The 12,114-nt window shown below is 34.6% G+C and overlaps 1 protein-coding gene, 1 long non-coding RNA gene and 1 pseudogene across 3 annotated transcripts; all 3 read left to right on the forward strand.

The window, feature by feature from the left end:
* Nucleotides 1-343: 343 nt before the first annotated feature.
* LOC142523160 (uncharacterized) lies at nt 344-1,870 on the forward strand. The gene is made up of 4 exons (XM_075626814.1): nt 344-655; nt 776-1,086; nt 1,226-1,354; nt 1,569-1,870. The coding sequence occupies exons 1-4, from the start codon at nt 631-633 to the stop codon at nt 1,659-1,661; spliced, it is 558 nt and encodes a 185-aa protein (XP_075482929.1). The 5' UTR covers nt 344-630; the 3' UTR covers nt 1,662-1,870.
* Nucleotides 1,871-2,247: 377 nt separating this feature from the next.
* Nucleotides 2,248-5,932, forward strand: LOC142523166 (uncharacterized). Of its 2 annotated transcripts, none has more exons than XR_012814591.1 (4): nt 2,248-2,327; nt 3,056-3,157; nt 3,279-3,432; nt 5,500-5,932. It is a non-coding gene; the product is annotated as an uncharacterized LOC142523166 (long non-coding RNA). The 2 variants fall into 2 exon arrangements; XR_012814592.1 differs by having other exon boundaries at nt 3,056-3,115.
* Nucleotides 5,933-10,433: 4,501 nt separating this feature from the next.
* Nucleotides 10,434-11,701, forward strand: LOC142537228 (adenylate isopentenyltransferase 3, chloroplastic-like; annotated as a pseudogene).
* The last annotated feature ends 413 nt before the right edge of the window (nt 11,702-12,114 follow it).

Genomic DNA, 12,114 nt, shown 5'->3' on the forward strand with positions numbered 1-12,114 from the left:
AATATTATAGATATGGTTATTATATTACAAATAAATATTTTACTTTTTGTAAATGAGAAAAAAAGTGGGGCAATTTTGTAATTCAAACACTGCTCACCGCTGGTACAGATTGCGGCTGCTGCCTGCCATGCACGCACGGTCACGTACAAGAGCGTACACTGTGCACTGCCCATTCAGTTTCACTCTATTTTTTCCTTCTAGGGTTCAACTTCTTCGATCAACTCTGGCTGCAATGAACAATGCCAGTAGCTGTAAGAATCTATTTCTTTTTCATGCACACTTATATTTGTTGCAGTCGTTTTTTTGGTGTGGTAGCTTTACGTTTTATCTTTCGAATTTTTCATTATGTTTCCTCGAGATCAGCAAATGAATGCCGTGCTTTGGAGGAGAAGTTATTGATTTCTAAGAACTGTGTTTTAGGGGGGTGGTTGGTGATGTAAACTTGTGATATATGTACTGATGGAATATGAGTGGTGTTTGTTCATCTTCTAGCTTTGAGCGTCATGTAAAATACATTGGTAGCTGATATTATCATTATAATTGCTGCTGACATAATTTTTGTTGCTTAAAGGAATTTTTAATATCTGTACTGTTTGCTCAACATTTCATGGACTCCATCGCACCGCTTCTATGCTGTTATCAAGCGCTCTAGCATGTTGGTGTTTTTCTTATCCTCGTGTATTTGTTTGCTATTGTAGCGTTGTTTGCTTTATTGGCTTTTTGGAGTATGAACTTTGTTACTACCATTGCGCTTGACAAGTTACTTTTCTGCCAGTTTATGACACCTGTGGCATTGAAGAACTGAATCACGAAAGTGCTCTGAAGTTTGTACCTATTGATTGGATGGCAAACAATTCCCGTTTAATTGTCGAGGACGACGCGAACCAGCACTATGTCGTGACACAGGGGAGGAGTGATGGGATCTTTCAGGTGCCTGTTTCAATACCTCAATTGATGCGCTGTCAGCAAACACCTCAAAGCCATGTCAAGTTTCTTGCCGAGAGTGGGTACTCTGAAATTCAGAACATATTTCCGCCCAAGATGTCTGCACCAATATCTAGTCTTGGACTGGAAAATCATTCTCGGGTGGAAATATATATTGTAGTTCATACGTGTAATGTGCATATAATTAAAAAATAAACTAGGAACTTGTACGTTGTGAAATTAATATTCACGTTTGAAGTTGCAAATTTTGGAGGCCAACTCTTGCTCGTTTCCTTTGCAGAAACAAGATTCGAATGAAGACTATGGTAGTGCCTTTCAAGCTTATTTAGGGTCAGGTGCTACTGCTCTGAAGTATCCTTCCAACGCTAGCCGGAAAAGATCAAGAGAGAAAGCCTATGCTGCTGACCGCGTAAGGATTAGTCCTGCATAAACCATACCATTTTAACATTTCTAGTATACTCAAAGGCTCAGATCAAACATCTCAAGGACTGAAGTGCTTGAACTTAATAAATTCAGTGCCCTGTATGAGCTCACCTCATTGCACATAATGTCTAAAATTTAGATGATTGCCCACATCACTGTCTTCATGCATCAGTTTCTAATCGCTCTTTTCTTAATTCTAGAACCGTAGATTGAAGATATCACAGAGACTCGACACGTTGCAGGATATGTTTCCTCACTTTAAAAAGGTAATAAAAGCTGATATATGCGGATAAAAACTTATTGAATTTTCGGTTAAGTTATTCTTGGTGAAGGTGAAACGAGAAGCTGAATTACAATCTGTGTAATCAGGGAGAGAATCAAATGCTGTTATTGCATAAAAAGATTAAAGACTTGCTGAATGTTGTCCAAGATCCAATGTTGACGACCTTTTTAATATCTGAAATTTTGGTAATTTCTAAATTAGACCAAGAAATGCATTGTGGCTTTGTGTTAAGATTAGAACTTGGACGTAACTCAACCCCAAAAGCTAGTTCAAGGGGGGAGGATTGTCCAAACCCATATATACAACTCCCAGGTTATTTATCCAACCGATGTGGGACAATTAACACACCCTTCTCACGCCCAGGAATGAACATCTGGAGCGTGGAGTTTACAAATAACTCAATTATGGGCAGAACGGATGGCCTAATTATAGGCAGTCCAACACATAACGGTGGAACCCGGGCTCTCATACCATGTTAAGATTAAAACTTGGACCTAACTCAACCCCAAAAGCTAGCTCAAGGGGGGAGGATTGTCCAAGCCCATATATACAACTCCCAGGTTATTTATCCAACCGAAGTACTTCGGACAATTAACACTTTGCAGCGTGGTAAAGCAGAGCAGATTTGGTGGATTATGTTGTTGACCAAGTCAAATACTTACGGTATCAAGTGAAGGTAAAATGTGATCCTCGTGGTTTCAGCTCTTTGTACTCAATATTTTACTTGGCAATTCCGGAAAACAGATGAGAGGATTTTTCTTAACTCATCAAGTTTTGATTTCTCTGCATTAGCTTATATTCCAAGCACTTCGCTGTTTTGTATATGTTTACTTGAGGGGAAAAAATTTCATTTTTGTGCTTCCTACAGAGGCTGTATTTTTGTATATGTATTGGAAGCAGACCTTCTGGGCAATGAGCTCTATGATTAACCAACAAGCAGTCTATCACTTTGTGTTGCATCTCATATTTTTTATAAAAAATTTTATATATTTATTGAATCGCACATGCATCACTTTGGTTTTGGCTCAAAATTTCGCTGAAAAAAGCTGTAAGCTCGAGTACTTTACAGTGACAAGTATGAACTAAATACTTAACAAAATTTCATTATCTTTATTGTCAATTTAAGTTTAACCTCCCAATATAATAATCAAAAGTTCTGTGTTTTTTAAGTACATACAAAAGTTTTTGAAGGAACTATGTGTGATTTTATTCGTGGATGGAGTGCCTATCACGTGAATCAAAACTTTCCTTGTAGCTGTCATAATTCCATACTATAATTTTCTGTTTTATTTACTGAACAATCGACTTGCAGTTGTTCCTGACCAATTTCTTGCAGTAATTTTTCTTCTAAAATTATTTATGTTTGGTCATACTCTCTCATCTCTTGCAATTATCACCTTGCAGGATCTGTGTCAAAGCAAATTAGGAGGTGAACCATCTTCTAGTTCTTTCATATTCCTCGAGGTACTGAAATGTTCTCAAATTCAAACTAGATTGTTTCGGAGGGTGCGGTGATCATTTTATCAACTATCAACTCTAAAAGCTTTCGTTATATGTACGCTGGGATTGAGATGTATTACATCTTGATATCTTTTGAGGACACAGGCATTTTCTTGTTTGCGAGCAGATGCTCAGTGGGTCACTAGAAGAAATGATGGGGAGGTTGCTAGAGTTGTATCCTTCAGCAGCTCTAGAACTTTTGCAAAGCAGAGCTCTCGTCTTGATGCCTATGGCATTTGCAGGTGAATTGTACGAATCAATGGGAATGCCGGACATGCAATGTTAGTTTTTAATGCATAAACTGTCTGTATTTTCTATTTCTGCTATTTATTTCGTGAATAAGATATTTCCATATCCATGTATATAACCAACTTAGAGGAGCGCAATTTTGTTGACGTTTACTCTATGGAATCTGTATTCTTACTTCATTTGTTCATAATCTATTATATTTTACTAATTTTTAGCTGTACTAACAATTGAGCCAGATGTATTGAATTTCTTTTGATGGTCTGTTTGTTACCTTTCTAGTCTGGCCACCTTAATGTTTCATATAGCTTTTGTAATTTATTCATATCTTTTATTTGGATGGGGAACATAGTAAAATTCTGTATTTAGCACAGATGCGAGCTTAATTTACCCTATTTAGTGGAGAACTTGAGTTAATGAAGCTAGCATTCGAGAATAAGTATTTTGATTCTGCATTGCTGCTACAAGTTGCGGATATAGAGGCTACCGCCTCTTTTAAAAGCCCAACCATCCATTAACTTAGAATGTGACGTGCACATTGTATAAGATGAAATTTGAGGCTCAATAGAAACGTAATAATAAAAGACAAAAAAAGTAACTCTCCGCATTGAAATACAGTAGTAGAAGTTTCGTAGAAGTTGCTACTCAAAGGATAAATCAAAAGGACAAGAAGAGGTGTGTCTCGTGGAATGCATGTCGATCATACTTTACACTGTAGCTATAGTTGACATCACCAATACTATGGTCGACAAATCCTGAATTATAGGATTTCCATTTTGGCTTAGCAATCTCTTGAACATGGGTCAAATTTATTGGTTGTGCTAGGCAGCTAGCATAAATTATCACAGTCGACAGCTTGATGAAGTTGGGAAGAAATGCATAACCCCTGCTAGGATAAACGAGGTTCAACAAAGTGATTGAGCACAAATTTGTACCTCAACAACACCAATGTCCTTTTTTGAGGATGCGTAGTTTTTTTTAAGACTCAAGAGCCACTTATTAGTATAGGTATAGATTTCCATGTTCTCCTATATATAGGTTTGTAGTCTATCGTGCTGAAAAATTGTTGGTTTTAATTCTAGCGTCTTATTCAGGCTTGATTACCACTTCTGTCGTCCAATGTATTCAATTAGCAAAGGCGGCTTTTCTTTTACATGTGGTTGCTTATTTGACGATTTCTATTGGTGAAATCCTGAAAAATAGAGGAAATGAACAAAACTAGCCCCTAATGTCTGTGTAAATGACAAAGAACAAATTATTCTAAGAAAAAAGGCAGTGACAAAAAACTGGGACCTGAAAGACCTGTGCTGGACCAAAGAACATGAATCGTCCAAGATCAGGTGAGGTAATGATGGCTGGATTGGTATTTTAGATTCTGGCTAGACAAACAAGAATCACGTACAGCACCAAAGACTGTGTAATGATGGTCCCTAGTGATGGAATTGAAGTGAATTAACAATGCTAAATTATCTTGAAATTTAATAGAATGATGCCATTAATTCAAGGGACAATTTATAATTTCAGAAAATGTGCCCATAAAAGTTTGAAGTTTTTCTCCTTTCAAGAAAACGGAGCTGGCCTTGCTTTCCTTATGGAGCTCTCAACAGTCATTTGTGGTCTCGAGCATGCATAGTTAGATGGGCTGTGTTTATGGTTCTCTGGAACCCGTTGTCAACTTGTGCTACCTTCAACAGGACCACCACAAGAAAGAAATTCACACTAATGCTTTTACAAAAGCCATTTCTCCCTGTTTGATTTTTCCAATGGCTGTAACTAGCAGTGTGAGTACGTGACACTTTGTGTCATGCATTTTTTCTAATCATGATCATACATTCTTCTGGGCAGGTAGAGTACTGACCGCCACCAGTCTTTTCTGAGCCCATAAATAGTAATTATTATTGTTTCCAAATTATTTTGAATTGAGATGTATAAAATACTAAAGAATCTACAAAATTATTGGAGACAATTTCTGCTAGCAGCCTTTTAGTTGTAAGGAACTGATGCGATTGTTTCAAGATAATGGTAACTTTTTTTATTATTATCCATGTTAATATAATAACATATCAAAGGTTTAACTGAGAGTTTCAACTGTGTACGTGCAGAAAAGGCGCATTTCTATCCTCCAAGTAAATTTTGGCATACACACAGGTGATGTGATGGTAGTGGGATCATACATTGCCAACTGACGTGACACCACCACCTGTTTTTTTACCAGTGGGGATATATAGAGCGATGTGACGTCAAGTTGAATTTCTTATTGTTTCTCATCATAATCGGATTTTTTTTCTTTTCAAAACATTATAACCGGATATTAAGTATCTTGAAGTTGGAGTTTTAGATATATGTACTGTGAGTTTTGAAAAATGGATTCAAATGTCAAGAATCATCTTTATTATTGGATACTCAGTGCGTGTGGATTAGCCATAGTTTTTGCTCTGACTTTGATTATAGGAAGTTGGAGTGCATGATACCACCCGAAGCTCAATTTTATGTGAAACGACCATGCATGGATGCTGCCAGTGGATCAAGAACTATCATACATCTAGAGTTTTACTTCCGATGCCGATGCCGATGCCGATGCGGTGCGGGTCGTTGATATGCATGGTCCTCGCATAAATTTTATTGTGTGTGGTCTATGTATCTATAATGTAGTTAGTTTGATATAGTTAAAGATACGGCAAGTAAAACACTGTTCCTAGTTTGATTATATCAGCAATAGTGGATGATGTAAGATTGCAGAAGCTTGGAATAAGATTAATTGATATGACAGTGAACAATTGTATTAAAAAAAAAAAAGTTGAAGGGAGTCAATTTTTTTTTGTATTAGCGTGTGGAAAGTGCACGCGTAAAGATTGTTGTAACAATATGTAATCTTTTATGTCACTTCTTTGCTCGTCTTATTACATCAGTGGAACTCATTATTAATGACATAATTTTTAATTAATTTATGAGGTTCTTGGCAATTTAATGATTGCCAATTTACGAGAGAATTGATTCAAATAGCAATTTATTTATGAAATTCAATAATTGGAACGGAAAAGTGTGATAGTCCTTATTTAGTGGATATAAATTTTACCACAAAAACTCTTATAACATCATATCTCACACGTCAATTTCTTAAATAAATTTCTACACCCATGAAAATTTATTATTATTGATATAAAAAAATCTTATTAGACCGTCTCACGAGTAAATGTGTGAGACAAATCTCATATCTACTCGACCAATGAATAAGTATTATTTTTTTTTTAGATATGAATCGTGTAGATCCGTCTTACAGAGATAGATCCATTAGCTCGTATCACAATATATCTAATATTATTTTTTATAGTAAAAATATTAATTATCATTCTAAATTAAATATTAATCAAATCGACTCATCTTACAGATATATATATATGAGACCATCTCATATGATACATACTCAAATTATAATTAATATTTTTAAAAATTCGCCTTTCAGATTGTTTGGCGAAAAGAAAAGGAAGTATATATTAGATAAAAAGGATAAAAATGAGAGCTACTTTTTGGCAATGGGCATTTTCACTCCATGATTGTAAAGTAGTGCATTTTATTCCATTTGCCTTTTGGACTCATCTTCATTTTTAACTTTGACAAGGAATGCATTTGGAGGAGGTCAATCTAGGTATTCAACATGTACTTGTTTTCTTTTTGTACAAGACTAGATTGCACCTCTACAAACCCCCAATAATATTCTTTGTTTAAAGATTTCGAGATATTTTTTGGGTGTTATTAAAACAAAATAACAAGAGGTTAAAAAGTAACAAAACTTTAAATACCTTTATTTTAAATTTTTGGAAGGCAAAAACTTGTGTGAGACGATCTCACGGATCGTATTTTATGAGATAGATATCTTATTTGATCATCCATGAAAAAATATTACTTGTTATGTTAATAATATTACTTTTTATTGAGAATATCGGTAGAGTTGACTCTTCTCACATGTGGATTCAGTGTGCCATCTCAACCAACTGAGTCAGCATATAATGAGTGACTTGGCAAAGATAACTACTTCAGAGCTGAGGGAACGAGATTGCATCAGATGAAGGAAGATTTCTGTTGTAACAGTAAGGATAACTGAAAAAGAAGTTATGCCCATACATATAGAAACAAGGGAGTCTTGAAGCATCGATGATTTTGGAGAGATTCATTAGGTCATCTATGAAGAGAAGAAGTAAAAATCAGATAATTCAGTGCATGTGTTCTGATCATTGAGAGTGCATGTTGAGAGTGAATTCTGTAGGATTGCTTGTTGTTTTCTTTGTAATTCAAACTCTTATTGTTGATCAATGAAGATAAGCTCTTCCAGTGGATGTAGGTCGATTCATGACCAAACCACGTAAATCGTGTTTTTGAGAGTTATTTTCTTTTCTTGCTTATTTAGTGCATTGGGTTTCTTGTTTGTGGTTTTCTTCGCTCTGTGTTTGTGATCATAACCGAGTAAAATGGATATACAGAGAGCCTGATTTTGTAACATCACAGATAAAGATTCGTGAGACCGTCTCACAAGAGACATACTCTTTTGGTGGAATATCATGATCGGGGACCATGTAGAGGAAGATCATGTCTGTGGCAATAGATATAATATAATATTTATTTTTTTATTTTTTACAGTCTAAACTAAATCATAAAAAAAATTATTACTAATATCTTTCCCTTAATTAATAGAAATAGATATGATATTCATGCCAATATGAAAAGGCGAATTTTATTTAATTTGTAACTCAGAAGCCAAAAATTTTAATTATTAGTATGATTTGATCAGGAATATACACATTATTATCGTTCTATATATCAAAGGTAAAAATAGATTGGTGTCAGCATACTGTTTAATCATATGTAGTTGTCGAATATATTTTGTTTCCAATGAATAACCTTAGTCAACTTTAAGGTTGAAAAGAGAGAAATTCCAAATTCAATTAGCAGTAATTACTTTTAAAATTTCTGTCATTGCGCAAATCATTCTAAAATAAATAACCCATGGCAAGCTACGTGGGGATCAATTTTCAGGGTTAATGGTTTGAAATATAAATTTTGGCTAAATAATTTCCTTAATTTATCAATTTTTTTGAAGTTTGATTTTTAATTTTTTCCATTTTAAATGAAAATAAATATTAAACATTTGAAAAGATAATAGTATCAACATTCTGGTAAAATGGAGGCTAAATTTGCACTTAATTACTTTTGATATTCTATCAGTTGTTCAATTCCATTACATAAAAACTATGATATCATTATGGAATCGAACATAAGAAATGGGGTTTTAAGTCAAAATCTTCCATTTGACATTTTATAATATTTAACGACTAAAAACAAAGCCACCATCTATCATCTATCTTGTCAAAATAAGTTCAGAAAACAATTATTTATATTATCTTTTCCAAGCTCAAAAGTTGATTAGTGACATGTCCAAACCCCCAAAAATTAAAGAAAATAAAAAGACAGAACCTGACAAACAAATTGATATGTATTCCATTCCTCTTCCATTGTAGAACTATCATATCCAACCAAAACACAGGTGTATCAACATCTCTTTTATAATAAAATTTACCCAATAGAAGCTTCAAAAAGAAAAATAATAATAATTCAATATATGATTTTACATTATATCTTAGGTGTTTTTTTTTTAATTTAATAAATTATAATAACATGCATTGAAATGTCTTCTCCAATTAAGAGTTTAGCTTTAGTTCCGAGCCCCACGAGCGCGCGCACAACCAATGTACCCAATGCTAAGGGTGTATGTCAAATCACACTTAAATTAATTTTTTATTTTTATTTTATATATATATATATATATATATATATATATATATATATATAAAACCAAACTTGACCTAGTTCAACACTAGTTAGTCATTTCACAAAAAAAATGGGTTTTTTTTCTCAAGATTTTTAATGACTTAAAATATGAATAACTAAAAACAAATATTTTGTTGCTATTGTTTTACATATATACGTATAGTATTATAATAATCACAAATTATAGGGACAATTACAGGGACAATTAGGTTCAAACTAATCATGACTTCAACCATGTAAAGGTGATTGATGTGATCCTGATGAAATGAATGAGTCGAGTCGGGTGCCTCCATCGGATCGAATCAATAATGTTGTTTAGGAAAATGAGCAGAGTAGATGGCTTCGATCGTGACCTGCAAACAATAATATATGTCACGTACTTCCTTTTACTATTTTTTTTTTAAAATTCTCTAGACATCTCGATAAGCTGGTTATTACTTTTATTATTTTTATTACCTTCAGCTTAGTTTTTTGTTCATTAGGAATGCTAGAGTTTGTGACTCGAACACGTTGAGTCTAACACGACGAGTTCGCGATTTTGATCATTAGAAGTTTTTCAGCAAAATAATTGTAGCGGGTGTATGGAGGTATATACATACATTAAAATGGTGTTTTGCAAACAGTTGTTTTATTAAGCAGACACTCTCTCCTAATATTAAATTTTAGTATTCTATTATTCTTTGCTCGTAATTTTTTACAAATCTAATATTCTTTTGCTTTACAATCCCATAAGTTAAATAATTTTGAATTTTGGTAATCTAATTCATCAAAGTTTGGTCTAGGAATTTTTTATTTTTATTTTACTTTAATTTCTTTTTCTAGAATGTTTAGCATGACCTTAACACATCAACAATGTTCGAAGCTGTTAACGATGTTAACGATATATAATGACATGCAATATTGGTCACCACATAAGTAAAACACAATACACCATCTCAGTACTCAAGTAAAAAAAGTAAAACTCAACTTAAAAGCGAAAAACAGATTAATTTACAATTTTTTTACCTTTTCATAAAAACCCACTAAAAAGGGAAAAAGAAAAAGAAAAAAACTACCCTATTACAGTTGAACAATTACCAGCCAAATTCAACAGTACAATATATAAAAAAATTCACGTTTCTTGTAAACCAAAAATCTTATTCTAAATTTAGATGTTAAATGTTCTATTAATAATCAATTTTGAACAAGTTGGAGTTGACTGTCGTTTAAATATAAAGTCAAGCAAATTTACGTAATGTGTCTTCATTTGTAGGATGGCATTCCCCCCTCCATAAATATTCCATGCTACTTCCTTGTTGCCATCAACTCCTCTTCCTCGCAGCAAATACAAATCCCACTAGCTCTTCAGTTTCCATTCAAATTTCTCTATTATTTGTCTTTTCTTCCCCGGAAATTTGTACTACAAAATCTTCACGTACCCTATTCGCCGCATCCAAAGTTCATAAATAAATGTAAAAAAGTTCGACCCTTGTGTTTAATTAATCGCAAGATCGTAATCAAGAATGGACGCAGCATTCTCCTTACCGAAGCAAATTCGACCGTTGCTGAATGGTAACAGGCAGCTCTTCCGCCAAGGCACGCAGAAGGAGAAAGTTGTGGTGATCATCGGCGCCACCGGCACCGGAAAATCCCGTCTCTCCATTGATCTCGCCACCCATTTCGCTGCGGAGGTGATAAACTCCTGACAAAATGCAAGTATACCATGGTCTGGACATCACCACCAACAAAATCACCGAGGAAGAACGCTGCGGCATTCCGCATCATCTTCTCGGATTCATTCATCCCGATTCCGATTTCTCTGCAGGGAACTTCTGCGCCATGGCGTCTGTATCCTTGAAATCAATACTCAGCCGCGGGCAACTTCCAATCATCGTTGGAGGTTCGAACTCATTCATCGAAGCTTTCGCGGACTCCAACTTCCGATCGAAATACGAGTTTTGCTATCTCTGGGTGGATGTCGCAGTGCCGGTTTTGCATTCCTTCGTATCGGATCGGGTGGATAAGATGGTGGAGAGAGGAATGGTGGAGGAAGTGCGAGATTTCTTCAACCCAAATGCTGATTACTCGAGAGGTATTCGAAGAGCCATCGGGGTTTCCGAGCTCGATAAATACTTCCGAATGGAATCATTCTGCGATGAGGTAACTCGTTCCAAGGTTCTAGCGGAGGCGATCGACATGATAAAGACAAACACGAGCAATCTGGCGCGGCGGCAGATGGACAAGATCAACCGGCTGAGGAGACTGAAAGGGTGGAAAGTGCATCGGCTTGATGCGACAGAGGTTTTCAGGAAACGAGGCGGAGACGCAGACGAGGCGTGGGAGAATCTGGTGATGGGGCCCGGCGCAGCTTTGGTGAGTGAATTTCTGTATAGTATGGAGCCGCTTGTTTGCGGCGGCGTGAAGGAGATTGGAGGGAGAGGTTCATTGATGGTGACGGCGACGCATTAGGGTGATTGGATATTCGCTGTACAGTAATAATAATATAATAATAATAATATAATAATGCAACGTACCTTTGATTAGTTGTGCCACCCAATTTTGGAAAGATTCGCAAGTACGTTGCCATTTTCAACTCAATAATCATGTAAACTTGCTTATCAAATCATTAAAGTAGTTTTTGACATAATTTTTTGGAAATATTTTTTAGATTTGAATGCATGAAAAATGTTTTACAGTATCCGAGAATGTCAGTTTCAATTTTTATAATTTTTATTCAAATTTTAAGTTTAAAATTAGAAATTATATTTTTAAAATATTTTTCATATAACATTTATTTTTAAATAATATTTTGTATTTTCCTATAATTTACATTACCAAAATTTTTATAATACTTATTTTTTATTTTTATTAATCTTATATATTTTTTAAAGAATTCATATTATGAAAAAATAAAT

This window comes from Primulina tabacum, chromosome 2, assembly GCF_025594145.1.
Source record: "Primulina tabacum isolate GXHZ01 chromosome 2, ASM2559414v2, whole genome shotgun sequence".
Classification (NCBI taxonomy): domain Eukaryota; kingdom Viridiplantae; phylum Streptophyta; class Magnoliopsida; order Lamiales; family Gesneriaceae; genus Primulina; species Primulina tabacum.